This window comes from Thunnus albacares, chromosome 10 (genome assembly GCF_914725855.1).
Source record: "Thunnus albacares chromosome 10, fThuAlb1.1, whole genome shotgun sequence".
Taxonomy (NCBI): Eukaryota; Metazoa; Chordata; class Actinopteri; order Scombriformes; family Scombridae; genus Thunnus; species Thunnus albacares.
In genome coordinates, this window is record NC_058115.1 from 15,949,302 (window position 1) to 15,970,426 (window position 21,125).

General features: G+C 39.3%; 1 protein-coding gene across 3 annotated transcripts in view; it reads right to left on the bottom strand.

Annotated features, from left to right (window-relative positions):
- The window catches only part of spock1 (SPARC (osteonectin), cwcv and kazal like domains proteoglycan 1), a 111,120-nt gene extending 98,876 nt beyond the window's left edge, over positions 1-12,244 (bottom strand). The window contains exons 1-2 of one of the 3 annotated variants that reach the window (XM_044364168.1): positions 12,090-12,244; positions 11,432-11,569 (exon numbers count right to left, since the gene is read on the bottom strand). In XM_044364168.1, the coding sequence (XP_044220103.1) occupies positions 11,432-11,566 (135 nt within the window). In that variant the 5' untranslated portion in view covers positions 11,567-11,569; positions 12,090-12,244. The remainder of the gene's footprint in view (positions 1-11,431; positions 11,570-12,089) is intronic. The other 2 variants (XM_044364167.1, XM_044364166.1) reach the window with 2 other exon arrangements.
- Positions 12,245-21,125: the final 8,881 nt, after the last annotated feature.

Sequence of the window (21,125 nt, forward strand, 5' to 3'; positions counted from 1 at the left end):
TAGTTGTTTGGTCTATAAAGTGTCATCATGGTGAAAAATGATTTCCAAAGCTCATGATGTCCTCAAATGTCTTCTTTTGTCCTGACCAACAGTCCACAACCCATAGTTTTTAAATTTCTTATCACAGAAGACTAAAGAAACCAGAAAATATTCACATTGGAAAGGCTGGAATCAAAGAATTTGGACTTTTGTTCTTAAAAAAAAAAGACTCAAAATGATGAATCGATTATTAAAATAGTTCACAATTAATTTTCTGTCAACTAATCAGTTCATCCACTAATCCTCGCAGCTCTACATAAGAGTCAAAGAAAGAGACTACATACCAAAGAAAGTGAAGACATCATAAAGATAAAGACAAAAATGGATTCTGACTGATCAAGAACAGGATTCTATTGCTTGCCCCGCTTCTATGTGCTTCAAAGTCTAAACTTCACTTGACAAATAGTCTCTTTTTGCAGTCAAAAATCATCTAGATCCAGAAATACTCCATTAAACTCCAAGCCTCTGAGGGAAATATACACTCCTGCCTTTTGAACATTTTTCTTTCCAGAAAAAAGACTGATTATTTAATTTAATCCTGATTTAATCTTTAATGGCCTATAAAAAATATCAATTTTGATTTCAGATGTGTATTAGGTTATATTCCAGGGTCATCTTTAAAAATATGAGGTTTATGGGTTTATGGCAGGGAGCAGGCATGAAGACCCACACTGCCAAAGCAACAATACTATCACTCTGCAAAAAAGACTTTCTATTTGGCGGAGGAACAACCAGGCAAATAAGGCTGCTATGGCTCATCACCACTCACGGATTCAACCTATAGGTTTTTTATAAGATTAGAAGGAGAGAAATCAAACTCTGCCATATGGAGAAATGTAGAGGGAGCCAAACCCCGGGGAAGAAACATCTGATCACACTATAGAACTAGCTCACAGTGGGGGTGACGACTTCATTAACGGCAACAGCAACACACTCACTCAAAACACTCACACAGAAACATACTAAACTATCTTGACATATGTCTGTATCTTCACTTTGACATGAAAACATGATGATCAAAACAAGCTATGCATGCATTATGCATAAAACACTACACAATCCTGTTCATCCACAGGCTTTAACACACACTCTGATACCCTGCCCGCCCCCTTTGCATTAAAACCAGCTGTTGTGGATGTGAGTGGAAATCCTAGAACATTGAAGACATATGTTAACATAAAGCTGAATGCATGTCATTAGTATAATGTTGATTTTCTAACAAAAACTGCAGACATCCATGAAAATGAAATATGGTAGAAATGTAGCTACAACAACTTGAAGCCATACCGATCAGTACTGCATGCAGGGTTATGGTATATTAACAGTGGGAATGAAATTTAAAATGAACATGGTTCTTGCTGAAATGATCAGTCAGTTTATCAATTAGATGATCAACAGAAAATCAGTCAACAGCGATTTTGATAATTGTTGAAATCATTTATCACACAAAAATTACAAACTGTCACAGGTTCCACCTTTTTAAATGGGAGGATATGCAACTTGTCTCAGTTTAACATCAATGTAAAAATCTAATAAAATCTGCTAAAGACCAATCAGCTGTGTGACCACTGAGTCTAAACTCCATCTATGGTCTTCTCATTAGCGCAGGTAGTCTTGCTTTTAATTTGACAAGTTTACATTATTAATTTCTAATTGACATTGTGGGTGCATGTGATGTGCTGTTTGTATGTGTAGCTTTGTATTTTGTATGGTATGTTCTGTGTGGTTTTTTTTGCTTTGTACTGTTCGCTGTTGTGCTGTTGTATGTTTTGATTATGGGGGACTACGGATGCAAATTAGCTTAAAGCTAACTCCAGTGCAGTGCATCTTTAATGTTCAAAACTGCATTTGTACATATCACCTTAGGCTCTTTTTCACTAGTTTTAACATTTTGTAGACGAAATTATTAATCAATTAATAGAAAAAAATGTCAACATATCAATCAATAATGGAAATAACCGTTCCTGCAGCCGTATTATGGTTTATGCTGAAACTAAAATAAGATAAGATTAGATATACAGTATGTATTGTCTTATGGAGGTAGGGATAAAGGAGAGCTTGAGATAGTTGGTTTTGCACCAGAGGCTAAAAGTTCATACTTAGAGTATAAAATACTGTATATGATGGGTCCTTCAGTATTCTATGTGCTTATCTGATTACAGTTTCCTTACATGTAGAAAGGAGGCATGGGTATTCTTTTTTCACTTTCGTTACTGTTTAAACCATGTTGTAGACTCTATATTTTAACCTGACAATGAGAATCTAGAGTCAACAACATGGTGAAAACGGTATAGTGTGTGTTGATATTAAAATTTTGAGAAAACTTACCCATTAGGGTCCTATCCAACTAGAAATATTAAAGCAGTATAGAAAAAAATCATTGAGGAATGTCAAATTTCAGATCGTTTCACTGTATATATTGTTGTATCAAATCACCCCTGAAATGTAGGAATGAAAGTAAAGACGTGTAGCTAAATATGAACTTAAGTTCAACATCTGCAGTATAGGTGATCCAATATAATCTCCTATTAGAAGAGAAGATTTTGTCATGTTCAGCAGTAGAGTGATAAAGTAATGGTAAAATATTGTCTGATAAATTATTGCTCAGATACAAATACAGAATGTTATATGAGGTATTTTCTGATAGTCCAAGTATGTCTTCTCTGTCTTGGTAAATCTTGAGACAAAAGCAAATCAGACAAAATCCCTTCAAGAGAATCAACAGCTTAGCAGGAGCACTTCACATCAGCGCCAAATAGACCGACAGAAAGACAATCCCCACAGAGAGAGAGAGGGGAGTTTGGAGGAGCAGCCATGATAAAGCTGACTGAAACACACACACACACACATGTTGTATTGATGATGGATTCCACATTTCTGCCATCCTTCCATCCTCCGTCTGTCCATCTGTTCAGCCCACAGCCCACAGTGTTGATGGGCTTCACATTAAAGCTCCTGCTCTTGCTCTCTTCTCCTACTATCTCTATTTTTTTTTCTTTTTTCCCCCATTTTCTCTTTCTTATCATCAGCCAAAATTACACTGGCAATCCTTTAGCTCTCTTGCTTTGTCCGTCTCTCTGTTCTACCCTCCAACACAGAACACACACACATACACACACACACACACACACACACACACAACCTATTTATCCTAGTCATAGAGGACAGTGACCTTTGTCTAGCCTGTGACCGAATTGTCCTCCAGTGTGTTTAGGTGTGTGTGCATGCATATGTGTGCAGTTCCTGCCTTTTCACATTCGTATTGATTATATCAAGGCTCCAATCAGGGTTACCAGGCCCTGTAAATTTACTGATCGATCTCTGCAAGAGCCTCAGGGTGGATGGGAGGTTGTGTGAGTTTACTTGTGTGTGTGTCACAGACATGCAGAGGCAGCAGCTGGAGAGAGGTATGAAAATTTTCCACCAGTGAATTTAAAGAGGTACAACATGACACAGAAATATGGACTTGCAGCTGGAACTACGCAATACTTGTCCCTCTTTACACTCACACACACACACACAACTCCAGTCCTCCAGTGTAGAGATTAGAATCAGCATTTTCTCATTTGAAATCAATAGCTCGCTGAGAAATGCACACGCAGAGTGAGAGCATGAAAAAAGAAAGGGATGAAAGCAGCAGAAAGAGAGAAAACGAGAGAGAGAAAGTTTATTTTCAAGGGCACTGTTTCATCAGGAATTAGCAGAGTATAAAACAAGCGAGGGAAGAGCCAGGAGAGAGTAGGGATGATAAAAAGGTATAAAGAGAAAGTATAGAGGCAGCTTAAGAGGAGAAAGAGAAATGGAGGACAGAGCAGTGGGGAGATAAGGAAGAATGACAGGTGTTCAGCCAAGTCTTCACTTAATTGACGGAAATACTGTGCGCCTGCTGGGGAGCATTCACTCAGAGGGTTTATGTCTGCATGTGTGTTTGTGAGAGAAGGTGAAGGTGACTTCAGGGTTCGTCTTGTTTAAGCTGCTTCTCTAAACCGCACCCTGCCTCTCCCTCCCCCCCCAGCTGTAAAAAAGCCAATCAGAACGCACACATGCACACCAAGGCAGAAACATGCAGTAGATATAACAGAGGACGACCAGTTAATTTGGATGCAGCAGGAAGCTCCCAGGTGTGAATGTGTTCACCGTGAGGCAGAGCAGGGATGAAAAACATTTTGCCTGCTCAGCAAAGCCCCTTCCTCCATAAATGCAAAGGGAGAAAACACGTAACACAAGCTAACAGACACCACTAGCTTTGAACTGAATATAATAGTGTCACTGTAGACGCTGCTGAAAAACACTCAAACATTCTTACACACACACGCAAACACACACACACAAAGTCCTCCTGTTTTGATAAAGAGAGAAAGTGGTGGTCTTTGACTGGCAGCCCTGGAGAGACTGTTGTCTCGGTAAAGAAAATACTGCCGATAAAGGATGACAATATTTAATTCTCACCATGAGACTGAGCTTAGACAGGTTGGTCATTCTACCACACAAACACATACAAAGCAATGTGTAACTTGCTGAGATTCAACCTGCCACCAGGTCCCACTGACTAATGAATAAACAAATTTATGAGGAAATAGGCAGCAGTCGTAAATACACATCCAGCGTCCTTGAAAAATAAGATTTAGCGCATTTCTGTACACCTGACAGTGTGCAGTGAGGGAAGACATGATTTCAATAGGAAAATAGAGAAAGTAGGGGAAGGAGAATATGGACAAGAAAAGGAGAAATAAACAAGAGGCTCAGAAGAGTGAAAACAACTTTTCTACCTCTTGAGGATAAAAGTGGGTCTGCCTGAATGGCAATGACAGCTTTTATGTCACTATTTGCTATCAGCGATTCTGACAAGAGAGGAGAGGAGAAGAGAGGAGAAGAGAGGAGAGGAGAGGAGAGGAGAGGAGAGGAGAGGAGAGGAGAGAGAATGAGACAAGATGAGACAACACCCTTTTTAATTTAAACAAAAGAACTCATAGTTCTCAAATGTTGGATGTTGTCTGAACACTGCTGCTATAAAGAACCTATGCCTCATAAATTACTGATAGGGAAAAATTAAGATTTAAGTCAGACTTCAATTACAGAATAAGTCAACAAGCCATCAAAACTGACCTAGGATTTGATGCCAACTTTTGGTATTTGATTTTCCATTCTTGGTACAACAGAGACATGACTTAAGTTTGATACCCAGCCCTAGACAAGATTAGATCAGACAACTAGGAGTGTGTACATCAGTGCCAGCAAACACACACGCCTGAGATGAATAACATCCTGACATCTCCAGCAGTGATGATCATTGCTCAACATGAACTCTCAGCATTGATCATGTCATGTTGTACACTGACTCTCCTACCCTAATGCTTACTGTACATTTACCTCAATACAGATTACCCTATAATGTCCTCACCCAACATAAATCCACTAATAATAGGTTGGCCCAGGCCAGGATAGGAAGACTGACTTGAACCAGCCAGCTCAGCAATCCACAGACCATGTGTATGAGCTGATAGACTTCACTACATTATAAAAAGCAATTACCCCTAACTGTTGTTGTCCAAACTGTTAAATAATATATTGTTACTGGTCCAGTCTTATGACTTTGCCTCACACTAAACTCTGCAATATTAAAAATTGTTCCTCTTTTCAATGAAACAGTAAAGGACCATAATTATCAGCTAAAATTGTGCCTATTAAGAATCTTTCAGGAACACATTCCAAGATTTATTCTACTACCAAATATATTGATTGTATTTCTTCCTGAGGAGAGCCAGAGAGCATAGAAGTCTAAAACATAATGAACAAATACCATAAACCATAAAGAGACTAGACATTGGTTTACAAATTCATGTTCCATGGATCTAACCCTGCATGCTGCTGTCACCAGATTTGGATCGCTTATTAAGGTCTGTTGTTACTGCTGCTGCTTCTACCACTGTTCCAGCTGGACCCCTCATATTCACGTTTGTCCTGACCAGAATACTTTGATGTAGCCAACAACAACGAGGGAGCTGCAGGCTTACAGCAAAGTTGAACCTGCCTGAAACAGAAACACAGTTGAATTAAGCACTGCATACAAATGTATGTACATTCACTGCAGCTATACTTTATTTGCATAAAAGCTCAAGAAAATTAAAGCTGTGATTGTAACCTAAGGAAAATGGAAATATTGTTGGCAGAAACATCAAACAGCAAGTGTTTTTGGCAAAAGAAGAACAAAGGTGGTTGAGCAAATTTAAGGATTAAGAAACTATATAATTGGTCATAATCATTTAGATATCCTCTAACAAGCTCCAAACTATTCACACAGAGGCAGTACACTAGGAAAGCAAAATGAGACCTCTACACAATGAATCGTAATATTTTAGGCAAACTGCAGACAGTTACACAATGGCAGCAGGTGTGTAAAGAATTAAACTGGTTCAGCCAGCAACCCTGTCCACGCAATTCAGTCTAAGTCAATGTGGTGTGACATTTTTTCAAGAAATGTGTCATTTTGTCTCATAGTGAGGCACACATGTATTTGTGGCAAGTATACAAGCAAATAACAAGAGGTTTGTTTTGTTTTTATTGGAGAAAAATGTTTTTGACCTAACAAAACATGAAGGAACAGTCTTAATTTAGACTAGAAGAGGACTAGAATAAAACTGTCTCTGTCTGCATTACGCTTATTTTTTCAATACATTAAAGCCGAGTTATGTGCAATATGACTGGCCAAAAGTATAAATCAAAACCAATTTTCCTTATGTTTTCAAGATAAGCCATCTAAACTTTGACTATTAAACTATTGTGCCAGCTCCCCCGCCAACAAATGGACGCTCATACATTATGCAGGAGGGAGCAAGTGGCTCATCAACAGGGATGCAGAGTGAAACATGGCAGGCAGAGGAGAGCAGCAGAGAGGAGGAGGAACGGGTGTGGGCAGAGGGGAGAGAGGGAGAGAGAGAGAGAGAGAGAGAGAGAGAGAGAGAGAGGAGATGGAGAGGGTTATGGTTGAGGAAGCACGGGGTCATTCACTACTCCAGAGACAGAGGGAGAAAATGAGAGAATGAGAGAAGCCTGGAAGAAAAATGTGGAGTTCATGACTCAATCAGAGTTGAGAAGAGATGGGTGAGAGTGACTGAGTGACAGAGAGACATGGAGAAACGTTGTGAACAGTTATTTCACATGTTTGTCTGACACATAGTGAGAGATAAAGGCTGCTCTCTGTCTCTGTGTCATGGATGTTTCAGGAGCTGCAGGTCTGTGTGTCTGCTTGACTGAGGGCGGGGCTAAGCTACACACACACAGAGCAGAGAGGCCATAGTGGACAGGAAGAAGCTCTGCATTCACACAAAATCTGGCAATGTGGCACCTTCCCACAGGGTTGTGTGGAGGTGTGGGCATGTTAATTTGTGTTTTAGAACATAACTGCTGTGAAACAATCAGAAAATAACGTTCTATTTCTCTCTCTATTTCTCTTCTTTATAATTCATAGCTTTATTCTCGCCAGCGCTGCTCACTCTCTTCATTCACTCTCTAGCTCGCTCGTCCACCGCTGCTCTCTCGGAGAGGAGGGGCCGACTTTGAATGCTGTGTGTTTACAAACACCAACCGAAAAATCCTGCATAGTATACCTTTAAAGAGGTAAGACAAAGTTATGAAATGGAGGCTGATTCTTACTAGACATCCCCCAACATCTGTTCAGCTTAGACAAAGTTGCTGCAGAGCATACCGATAATCTGCCACAGGACAATCTAATGATGACACTGTTTCTACATTACTGTGTTTTTATGAAATATATGCAGTATTTTTAATACTGGCTGGCATATGTATATATTTCTGTGAGAAGCCAGAGTTGAGCAAGAATAATAAAACACCTGAATCATTATACATAAAATACAGCTTATCCCACACAGCTATTGACTATCAGTACCAGATGCTTCAACTAAGTAGAGCACATCCAGTTTAATAATAAAATTCAGTAAAGTTAGAGCAGAAAAGTCTGCTCACTAATTGATCTGCTGTTGTTTGTGTTTCTTTATGAGACATCAGCCTGATATCTGCAGACTGCTGCTAGCTAATGTTAGCAACTCGGCAGGTAGATAAACTGAACGAAGTTGAATCTGGAAACTCTTCAGTTGACTCCTAGACTTCAGCTCTCCTAACCAGAGATGATGCCTCATCAACTTATACAAACCAAGCACAGATCAGTCAGCAGTGTCATTTTCAGTCTGTCCTACTCATAGATGTGACCATTAAATTCACTACAAGATAGCCAGAGATAGCCAGAGATAGCTAGAGATAGCGAGTGTAACTATTCATGTCACAGTTCATGGGACTGTTGTAACTCAAAATGGCTAATGTAGCTAGCTCAAACCTTTTTGTGCATAATGTAATAACTACAATTTAGACATTTCACAAATCATGCAAAAACAAAAATTTTAATTAATCAAATTAATTTGAGATATTGTCGAGCCTCTGCATTAGGCTAACTAGCTAGTGTATTTTGTCATTTTATGTTGAATTCTGATTGGTTGGTTCGTAAACAATAGTCGTTTCAGCAGTCTGACACACTGCCTGTCTTTGGTTGTTAAATCAGCTGTAGTGGACATGTCTCACAGGACAATTTTAGACAAATGACAACCAAAGATTTCACCGCAATTTTCTAAAATTGGTCAAATTTCATATGGAGCAGCAAAAATGTTACAAAAGCCAAAACAATGTGAGGGTAAAGGGGCCTTTAAACACTTCATGATCAAAACGTGAGTACTTTTAACATCAGGCTCTCCTCAGTCATCACATTTAGATGCTTGCAAAGATGAAATTTTTTGTAGTTTGAAATTGATTAACACAGAAATCTGTTTTCCTAATTTATGGTCTTGCTAACCATGTTTTGTGCCAGAGAGGGGAGGAGAGAAATGACTCAGAAAGAATGGAGGAGGAAAGAAGACACAGTGGGACAAAAGACAGCCAATGTTACAGGAGACAAATTACGACCAGCAGCTTTCTCTATGTGATAGGGCAGACAACACGCACGCATGCACACACACACACACACACACACACACACACACACACACACACACACAGTGAGGCACAGATAAACACAACAGCAGCTCCTGCATTTGGTTAGCAGCATTGCTTGAAATATTAAACATAAATGTCACAGCCTTTTCCCCCTATCCATTGCTCCTCCCTCCTCTCCGCTCCTGTCCTCCGCCCTCCACTGACAGTTTGCTGTTAATGAGTTTCATTTGCACAGGAGACCACGGAGAGAAATAAAGAGTGGGCAGCACACACACACACACACACACACACACACACACACACACACACTGCAGGTAGTAGAGCCATGGCAGAGTGTATAGAGACATGACTAATACTAGCTTTCACATCATGGCTCTAGTATATAGGGAAGATGAGCTCTAATAAGGCTAACGTTTGTGAGAACATGTAAGCAGGCAACAACATCATAATGCTAAGAGTGTCAGACTGGAAGCCCACTACTGACACCATCAGCCTGATGACAACTGGTTAGACTGGAGAGTACGTAACTCACAGTTCCTGTTACTGTCCAGTACTTGTTGACCAGAGGCCGGAGCCAGGGCTATAATTATATTCTGGAGAGGACTTCCTTAATTCTTAGATAAACTACTTGCAGCCTATAAATTATTTAATTTATTATTTGGGAGTCACCAGCAGATGGCTGCCTTACACACACAGGTGTAGAGGTCATGCAGTTTGTCCAATAATAAAAGGCTGTCTTGGAAATGGATCATCATTTATAAAAGATACTATAATTGTGTTTGTGACGTATTGAATTCTGTGTGAACTCAACCAACCCCTTGCATTTTCCACTAAGTGGCTTCAAGGTTGTCAGATTGTCTGGCAGCATCACATGTATTCTGTTCCAGCTCTTCATTGAAGCTACATGATGTTTACACTGAGTGAATTGTTCATGCAGCCTGATATATTTGGTATCTTTGGAAACTCTGGGATCTCCACGAGAATTTGAAATAGTTACATGTGGGTTTGAACAATGTGTGGCTGCACAGCGTGAGTTTCTATCGACTGAGCTAATGGTGGGCCACTGTTTACTAAAGGGGCTAAAAACGATCAAAAAGGTAAATAATTATGGTAATGGTATGATGCTGGTGATGTGAGAGCAATACTGAATAAGAAAATATAGCGATGACAAACAAATCTTTATTCTAAATGTAAAAGCTTCAGCGTCTCTTGTGATGAATGGTGTGATGGAGCTTTGACATGTAACCTTTGAAGGCCAGCAACGTGCTGATTCTGTGCTGGAAGGAGGGCACTTTGGGTAGACATCACTGTAGTCCTCATTTAGCAATAAGGATGCTAAAAGTCCTTTGCTAAGAGTCAAAGTCAAAGCTTAAAGCCATTCTTAAGTGCATTTCGTAGATGTTTTATAGAGCCTGGTTTAAGTTTGTGACCAAAATCTCAGACAATCATGATTTTTCTAAGAATAAAAAGAACACAAATGTTTATGCAGCAATGTATCATGACTCAAGTCAGCTGGCCTACAGTCAACTTATATCAGCCACATAGCATGTCTGTCTCCGAGAAAACTATATCATGCAACATCTGTCTAATAAAGAAACCAGCCTCAACGGTACTCCAAATTAGATTGAAAATAAATGAGGTACAGTCATGCCCATCTGAACCACAAACAATGTACAGAAGTAGCTCATCTGTAGACTACGAACTTCACATGTAGTGTACATTGTTTTTCAGACAAATCATAAAAATAAGCTTGCTGTCAACCACATATGAAACGCAGAGTTACCTAACATAAAGCATTATTGCAGAGGCTGTTCTGTATGTTATGAAATGCATCTGGACTTGTTAATAGTTGCACATAATAAACCACAGACACTTCTACTGATTCTGAGTGGAATGAGCAAACAATCGTTAGTCATAAAATCCCAGGATTATGACTGCTCTTAATGTCAACATTACCATAAAAAACAGCAATTCAGTGGGGAAATCATTCAGTCAAATCAGAAGCAATAAAGAATTTCTCATTATGTGTAGAAGTCCAATATTCTCTGTGTATGACTCTGCTTCTCTTTTAACCAGGGTCTGAACCTGCTGAGTCTCTACAAGGTGGATTATGCCTGCTGGCAAGTGCTCAAGTACTCACAGGGTGTATCAAGGGCGTAGTGAGCTCTCTCTCTCTCTCTCTCTCTCTCTCTCTCTCTCTCTCTCTCTCTCTCTCTCCTCTTTCTCTCTCTCTCTCTCTCTCTCTCTCTCTCACACACACACACACACACACACACACACACACACACACACACACACACACACACACACACACACACACGCGCACACATACAAATGAAGCTAATTATAATGCCCCTTTTGGCTAGATGTTGTGTCCCTCAGTGAAACTCACATCTCTGAATCTGTTCCAGGATCTGTCCTTGCTGTACTGAGCCACGGTGCTCAGCCATTTGTCGTTACTGTTACCGGAGACTGCCGTTTCTCTGCTCAGCAAGAGAGCCACGACAGGTAGCAGAAAGAGGAACATCTTCTGAAATCAAAAACAAGAGAGAAGAACAAGAGGGGATGAATATAAGACGGCATAGAGCCATTCAGAGTGATAAAACTGATAAAGAGGAGAGGAGGGTGCTGCAAAGTGTGAGAAGTAGAATACAGCACTTTACAGAACACAGAAGTCACATATTGTGACGCACAAAAATGTCACAATGGAAAATAAGAAAGCAGTACTGTTTATGTTGAGTGGAGAGTGCTCATTTGATCAAATTGCTGATCCCTTTTTTTCTAATCGGATTGTAAACATTGGAGAGTTGTCACCGCGGCAGATGGGGCACGATTAGCTCAAGAGCTGCCCCTCCGCAAATTTAAAAAGCAATTAGCGGCGTCAACACAATTGACGCCCCCGCGGAGCTTTGTCTTGGCTTTCATCCGCTTTCTCCTCCGTTCAGCAGCAGCAGCACCACCGTGAAAGTCGCCTAATGAGCGAATATGCACTTTCATCTCTAATTTATATTTTCTTTCACAAAGCCTGTTGTAGGTAATGTTTCACCCACCTGGGATAGTTCGTTGGTGTCCAATTCCGATTCCCGGGGGAAAATAAGTCCACGGCCCCGGGCACTACGGTAGCACCCGATTGCTTGTAGGATTGACGGCAAAAGGGAGCTGCGAGGACAAGCGGACCCAGAGCTTTCTCCTCCTCCTCGGTCACCAGACACCGCCTCCTCTCTCTCTCTCTCTCTCTCTCTCTCTCTCTCTCTCTCTCTCTCTCTCTCTCTCTCTCTCCGGTTCGTACTAAGCGTGTCATTGATTTTCAGCAGAGGGATTTTTCTTCTGTGTTCACACCAGAGCGCAGGCAGGATTTGGGAGCCGTGTCAAAGCGCTGTTCTGGGTGTACAAACACAAATTTCATTTTAGTCATGCGCCTCTGTTGTGGAATTCGTGCTCCTGTCCACCATAGTAAATACAATTAAGTTACATAAACCGTAAAATCAGCGTTGTTTTGGTGCCTGAAACGTCTCCGTGATCCTTCCTTAGCACCACGGACAGAGACTGGCTGGCCACATGAAACTTTGCGAAAATACAATTCATAAATGGGGCATAAAACTGGGACGTTCATTTTTGGAGAATATAACGATATGTGTTTAAATATTTAATCGGTGACTCTCTGCTTTGACTCTCTCTGGGTTTTTTTTGTTCGCTTTGGCAACACTAATCTCTCTCTCTGCATAATAAGTGTGTGTGTGTGTGTGTGTGTGTGTGTGGTGATGAGTAGGACTGTCGAGTGACAACACACTCCTTCCTATGTGGTTCAGTTCGAGTCTGTTTTATTGACCTGATTTGGCGCAGAGGAGTTTGGTTCAGCTTCTTATCTTACTGGTTTCATATAAAAGCTTTTTTTTTACCACTGTAACTATTCTGGCTGACATCACAATTCTCTTTTGTATTGCTTGCACTTTTGGAAAGTATTACCTGGATTAATATGGCTGGAAATATATAGTCAAAAGACAGACTTTCACTTTCTTTTGTAATTTTGAATTCCTCCCCACCTGCTACCTGGCAAAACTCATTAATCTTGCAAAGAAATGTTTCTGCTTCTTGTACTTTTGACCTTTTCCTCTCAGGGGAAACAAAATCCTATAGGTTACAGGCCTTTTGCAATTTCCTTATTATTACCTGCCATGGGTCCAGAGTAAAAACTCATTAAAAGTGACACAGGTTAAACACAACAACAGACTTTACACACTTGTTTTCAGTTGTGTTTGCTACAATCTGAAATATGTGACCCCAAGTGACCTCTGTATATGTTTCCTATTTGTCCACAGTATATAAAGGCGACATTTAAAACATGAATTGGTTGGAGAATGCTCCCCACATGAAAAGGTAGAAACCTTGCTAGTGTTTTGGTGTCTAATGGTGCATTAAAAATACACAAATCAGGATTGTTCCAGCAGGTCTGTGAGGTGTAATGGCGCATGTAAACACTGGAGGAGCTGACCAGGGTGCTGAAAGTTTCTAACTCAAGCTGCAAAGTTTGAAAGCATCTAACATCCAGAGGATTTATTATTTTCATCACTGATTTGACAATATGAAACAATATGAACATGTAATACAGTAAACCCATTTTGGGTCACTTTACGTGTGCATATCATGACATACAGTATGCACTGCGTCTATAAAGGATGCCTGATGCGAATGTGCTATGTGTAGAAATGTGCTGAGTGTTTTGATTAAAGTCTCTAATTTATTATATTTGTTGTCTCCGGCAATGTAGTAAAAGTACTTTCCCTTTAAAACCTGAGCAGATATTTATCAGTTGGGTAAATTGGAAGTAATCATGAAGTATAAATGCAACTCAATATGATGCTTTTCTTTATTTCAGAGGGAACAATTGTAGTAATATGTACACAACAAAGAAGAATTTACTAGTTATTTGTTACAGTACCAGTTGGTTCAGAGTTAATCATTCAGATTAATTAGAAAGTGGTCAGTATCTAAATGTAGTATGAAGCAGTCTTTTCCAAAGTATCTTATAAACAATTAGCTGGTTTATTAGTGTGTTAGCAGGATATTTGTATCTCAGTGAATGTGACCAGTGGTGATATTTCTTTTCCTAATCTGCAATAATCTTCGATTTAATGCAGTCTTTTGTGACAGAGGCTGGGAGTGACAAAATGAGGCAAACAGCACCAAGGACACTTTTTTTGTACATTTTCTGCCTTTATCCTTCAAGCTTAATACCTTGCAGAAAGACAGGATACTGTTATTTTTACTTGAAAGTCCAAAGAACTCATAACTAGCATTGAGGCTGTCTGGCTTCAGTTTACAAAGGTGTACAAAGGTGACTCAGATAACAAAGGCCTTTTTTTCTTCTTCTTCTTTTTTTTTTTTTTTTTTTTACAATATTTTAAAGGAATGGAATCCTACAAATGTCATTTTTTGCTTTGCTTTTACCCATATCTGCAATCACACTGTTAGGGGTTTCATCTAAACTTAAGCTTTTGTGTTTTAGTGACCAGATCCACCATGAAGGTTAATCATGACACATGAAGAAAAGTCAGATATCCACAAGAACTTGTTATCATTGTCACACATATTTACTATTAAAAATTGTCTCATTTTGTCCTGGTAACATGCAACAGTTATATTGACACTATGGTTCAAGGATAGGAGTGATGGTCTGCATGACACAGGCTGATAATGAGTCTTTCCTCTTTAAAATCACAGTCTCTCACTGAGCAGTATTGTCCTGTGGAGTACTGTGTAAGGGGTGGAATTGGAAAGTCCAATAAGCAGCTTATGAACTGAATGATTATGAGGCACTTGATTTTGACATTTCAGAGCTCTTACAAGACATTTATATGCAGTGTATGTTAATAGTTATGTTGCCTGTGTTAAATGGGTACGCTGACATTTACAGTAAATCTGGGTAAAGTTGGGACACTTGTTTCAGTCTTGGAAATGAGATCGAGCATTTGTCCTTCAGCTACTGCCAAATGGCTTATTTACATTTACATTTACATTTGCATTTATATTTTAGTCTTTTAGCTCTGTTCCGGAGAGACTGTATAATGTTCACAACAACACCAATAAAGATACACTGTCCTTACATTGTTCCAAGGGACTGTTTAGATGTAACAGGATACCCTTAAGTCTTATTAGAGGCATTTGTTGTAGATCATAAGTATTATTAGCTTAATCTAATAGCTTGATGCTACATATAACATTTATATATATATATATATATATATATATATATATATATATATATATATATATATATATATATATATATATATATATATATGACATGGTTTATCCTAATTTTAAGAAAACCTTTGCATTCATCAGCTTTCAAATGTTTTAGGAGTGCATGGATGGATGGATGACCTGACCCTGCTTTCAAACAGGGGGGAAAGTGTCTGCATATCAGATGTAGCCACAGGAAAATATTATAGTTTTGAATAGAAAAGCTGATTCCATATAATGTACATCATTTTTGACCAGTGTTATTATGTTGTTACAGAGGCTTAGCCAAAGCCTTGCCGCTCTTTCGAGTTCAAAGGATTCAATCCAGGCCCACTTGAGTCAAACATTCTTGATTTCCACTCCTTCTTTCTCTAAATCCCAGCATCCACAGGGGGAGCTCTGGGAGATGATGGATAAGAGCAGCTGCAGGGGAGCCAATTTTGAATAATAAGATCAAAATATATGAAACAAAGCAAAGGGGAACAGTGTCCCAGCAGTAAATTTACAGTCATACATCCCCCACATTGCAAGTGCAGATGGTGTAAGGAAAAGATAGAGGGGAGAGTGTGTGTATGTGTGTGTGTGTGTGTGTGTAGGTGTGTTTAAGCGAGAAAGAGACGAGAAGGGGAAGTGTGGAGGAGATGTTTGAAAGTGAGCAGCGGGGTGTGATAGACTGTTTCTTAATGAGCTTTGTGTCTGTAACTTAACTTTTTGCATGAGAACTTCAGTTCCACTTGAGTGACTCCAGAGAAAATGAGAATGGACCATGATCATAAAGCATATCAGCCTCCTAGATGATATCTGCCGGGGCTGTCCCACTGTGCGAGGTGTAAAATGCAGCATTTCCTTCACACAACAATTGACATTTCTGCTCGCTGCTCTTGGGGGCATTCATAAATCCAATCACACATCTGACGTTCCACGTAGGATGAAAAGAGAAAACTCATAGAGCATGAAAGCAACCAGCAAATGGGATAAAGAGTATAAATGTCTCAGCATCCCGATAGATGTGTTTATACGTTGGATACATATCCTAATCAGTTCCTCATCACGGACTTCAGTGACAGTAAACAGAACATGTTGTTTACATGCCCAATCTAAAAAAAAAAGGGACTAATTTAGCATCCAAATAATAATGGGATAATGTTCAGCATGAAAACACATTAAATCACTACAAACATCTGACTTTTTTAGAAACAACCCTCAATCAGCTTTGATGTTTTCTTCCATAGTTCAGGCACTACTGCATTTATGTGTCATCTTTTTCAAAGCAAAGAGATGGGAGTCTTTTTTTGTCATTTCCCTCAATATCTATTTTAAAAGCTGATTTTTCAAGGTTTGGAAAAGTCCTAAACAGTATTTCTTAGTTGAGTTGAAAAAGAAGTTTGAGCCCGAAAAATGAGTGAGCCAAAATAAAAAAAGAGAAAACTATATGAAGATATCATAAATAAGTAGATATAAAAGAGGACACATTTATACTTAAAAGGTATGTCAGCGTAGTTTTGATTTCTTTCCGCTGAGACGTCATTACAGGATTTGACACTGACAACACCACAACAGCCAATTATAGATAAGAGCACAAAATATTTTGAATTGTTTAGAACTATTTTTACAAGTTGACACAGTGACATTTCAGTTCCACATAGTTGAGCTTTGTTTGTCCCCCAATCTCACACTCACAATACTGTATAGTTAATGTAGCTGTGGAGGGAGACTTGAGTTAGTTATGGAAATTGTAATTGATAACTTGTCACATGAAGGTGTAAAAGCTTTGCTAGTGTTTTTAGTGTTTGGTGGCGCCTTCAAAATACACAAATCAAGACTGTTTAGCAGGTCTGCAGGGTTTAATGATGGAGGTAAACGCTGTAGGCAGAGGAGCTGTCCATGGTGCTGAAAGTTGCCACTCACCACATTGCTATACTGGGGCCTGTTTCATTAAATTTGCAACTTGCAACATGAGATAGTTTCGTCTTGACATATTTAACACATCCAAAGGAATGCCATACTTGGGACCCATGCATGAGCATGCAAAAGGACTGTAGGACTTGCAAATATATCTGTAATTTGTGGGTGACCCTCATTTGTGGACAGGACAGTGACACCAAAGATTTAATCAAAGATCATTACATTAATAATTGACAGTCCTCCAGGAAATAACAACACCTTGAGGGATTGTATAAATCTGGGGGAAACCCAGCGATCAAGCACACAAGACAATATTGCACCACTGATGGAAAGACATGGGGAATATAACACAGGATATGGACTTCCTGGAGGATTTACAAATATCAAATCAAAATAAAGCTTTGGCCTAATGTACTGAACAGAGAACAAAAGACAGCTGGCAGTGACGCACAGACATAGATAAGACAGAAAAAGACAAATTTAATTAGAGATAAACCACAAGAGAGAAAGGAGTCAGCAGAACTAAAAGTTTGATAACTTTTCAAACAGTATGACATCATCTACTCCTCTACTAAGACAGACAAGACACAGACAGCAAGGACAGGTCGGGCAAAAGATAGCTAGTACTGAATAGGTGAAGATATGAAAAAGATCAGAAAACATTTCAGGTACTCTAACAGCACTGTACTCTGCTGCTGGCGTTGTGTTCGGGGTCTAAAGTGTTTGTGGAGATATTCCAGAAGAGCAGAGGACACAGAGGAGGCAAAAACAGTTTAGTGTTATAAACCAGCAATGACACAGAGAGGTTATCTTCTCACAGCAGCCCACTGTTCAAGAGGACACACAAAAAGAGATGCACTGCAATGCTGCATAGCACCAAAAACTGCTGGGCCTCCCTCCAGGATAGTAGTGAAGAGGCAACATGAAAGGTCACCTAGGTGTCTTGACTCGGACACTCTCAGGAGGAGTTTCTCATCAGAGACACTAAGAAACAACAGTACCCCAAGGAGGGATGTTTGACACCATGTCAGTGCCATTATCTGCAATGAAGCAGAGCAGTCTCCTTTTCACAGTGTTCACACATGCACCCCTCTGAGAGCTATTTTCTCCTATTGGGAAGTTTATTTTTGTTAATTATGCTTTTTTTAATTCACTTTATCAGGCATGCCATGATGCATGCTCCTGTGTGTTACCATGTAATTATATTTTCTTAATGGACTGCTTCTCAGACAATAAAAGAACAAAGGGCAAAAGAATATAAGAGAAGAAAGAGTTCTGGCTTTAGGTGAACAGCAGTTTTGCACTTGGCTTATTTGATTTGGTTGAAATGAACGTTGCAACGATTGCTTCATCAATGTGTTGTGGTTGAAGTGCTAAAATGCTTTAAATCACACTCACTTATGGTGTGAATGCAGTCTGGAGGAAGTTTTCCTAGTGGTTCTTGTCTGCAGTCTTGACTAGCAATCACATAACTACTGAGTTCTTATCTCTAGGCATGGGCATGGATTTGAGCACAGTTATTTGCAGCATGTTTTGCTGAAAGTAACAAGAATAAAATCTTTTCCCCAGGGTCTACAAGGTGCTGATGATGAAGGATGATAACCAAAACTGCCCAGTCATGAATGAGGTTCTGTGTGAAACAATCTACACAACTCTCGGTGTGTTTGCAATGAGGTAGTGTGAACCTTCAACTGACTAGAACACAAATGCTACACAAGTGTCATTTTCGGGTTTAGGGGCAAGCTAAAATAAAGGTGTGAACACACACCTTGCTATTACTGTTTCCTGGCTGAATAAGATACAGAACCCTCTCCACCCACAGCGAAAGAGAAGAAATTCTGCTACTGACCACAGCAGTGGGCTCGTGGCTGCCTCAGAGTGGGAGGAAATAGATTACCCTTATCAAGTTTTTCTCAGAGGAAAATTGCAGCCAGGAAAGCTAATTACACTCGGGATCCATAGAGAACAACGATAAAACCCACTGATCCCTTACATTTTATTATCTCTGAACTTTGCTGACAGGTATACGTGCCCAAATTGCTACTGGCAATCCTATATTGTGTGTAATTATGTTATGTGGTGTGTGATAGCATGTACAGTATGTGTTACCTGAAACAGGCAAAAGGGCTGGGTGCTTTATAGCAGAGCCAGTGATCTCACAACCAAAATCAAAACAGAGAGCCAGAAAGATAGTAGAGAAAGAAACTAAAGGCAGAAGGAAGAAAGGAAGGTTCTTCTGTCCCCACATTGTCTCTCCAGAGAGCTGGTTTAATATCAAATCATCAAATTAATGCCCAAAAACAACTCCTTTAAACCTATCTCATTTGACAGTCTAAGTCAGTCTCTCTTACTGCTGAACAAATCAGTTACTTGTCAAACATTTGACATTGACAGGGAGTGACTGCCAATTAAGAAGACTTTTCTTCCTCTCTGTCTATCAGTCTGTCTCTGTATGTCTTTCCTTCACTTTCTTTTGTGCAGGTCAAAGGTTCCTGCTTCATATGGAGACAGTCAATCTAAAGGATGAATTCTTGGCATGTCTGATCGAAAAAGTATTAATATTCCAGGAGGAGGAGTTTAATATTCCAATGGTAGTTTCTCAAAGTTCAAGTGTAGCCTGACACACTGATCGTTTAGGCAAGAAAAGTGAGATAAAAGAATGATATACAAACTCCATATATCTGAAATGATTGGCTCTTGAATTATTAAAAAGGCCACAGTTGTGGGTTTTTTAGTGGAGAAATCTAGCAGAGAAGACTGATCTCTGTGTAAAAACTTCAGTATTTGGCTAAGGCAAAGAAAATCTGTCTATCTTCTCATCCCAAGTATGATGCAGTGTGTCAAATAAAACATACAATGCAAACTGTTGTATATACAAAGACCTCACTCACAGAGGTTCATTTAAGGAGGCCAATTGCACAAGGTAGACAGGATCTTTTGCTGTCTATTTGCATTTTGCAGCAACAGCCAAAGAGGAAAAAACTCAAACTCAGGATGCAGGAGATGGTGTTAGTGTTGTCGATTCTTGCCTGAGCCCTGCTGCATACAGCTGAACCACACAGGAAATTCAGTTGCCTGTACTGCCTGCCCACAAGCTCTATCTATCTATCTATCTATCTATCTATCTATCTATCTATCTATCTATCTATCTATCTATCTATCTATATATATATATAGACATATATATATGTATATATACACACATATATATATGTGTGTGTGTGTGTGTGTGTGTGTATATATATATATATATATATATACAACAGACATAACGTCAAGTTGGTCTTCATAGAAGTATGCTCAGTATTATGTTAAAGGCTCAGCTTGTTATCCATATATAGTGTATCTCGCCAAAGTCTCTATAGCTGCTCTCCTCAAATCTTTTATGCTACCAATGAATCAAACTACTTTGTATAATGTGAAGGTGGCTGTACAGAAGCCCTGAGAGGCAAGAAAGAGAATGGTGATCCATTTTCTAAGTCTGATCTAAATTGTTAAATTGTTTTCTCTCCTGTGCTTATGACTTAAGAATAGGTGAAAAAAAAAAAAAAGGTTTTGCTATGTTCCTTTTTTCCACATGTGAAACAGGTGGGGGGGGGGGGGGGGAAGGTTTTGCCAGAATCATTTTTCTAATTTTTTTTTTCCATCTATGAAAACAGATTGTTTTTTTGTTTGTTAGAATCATTTTTCAGTCAAGTGTTTGTTGTTGTAATATTCATTTTGGCCACAAGAAGCTGAAGTGCACCACTACCCCATGTTCTTAAGAGGACTCTAACTCACTCACTGTGTGTTAGCAAGATACGTAACTTCTATCTTTTGGATTGAAATGTATTTTATTCAGCGCTAATCTGCTGTTATCGTTAGCTATACTGACATTAGCCTTTAGTCTGCTAGCTAGCAAGTGAACAACAATACAACACTACAACTTAGATTAAGTG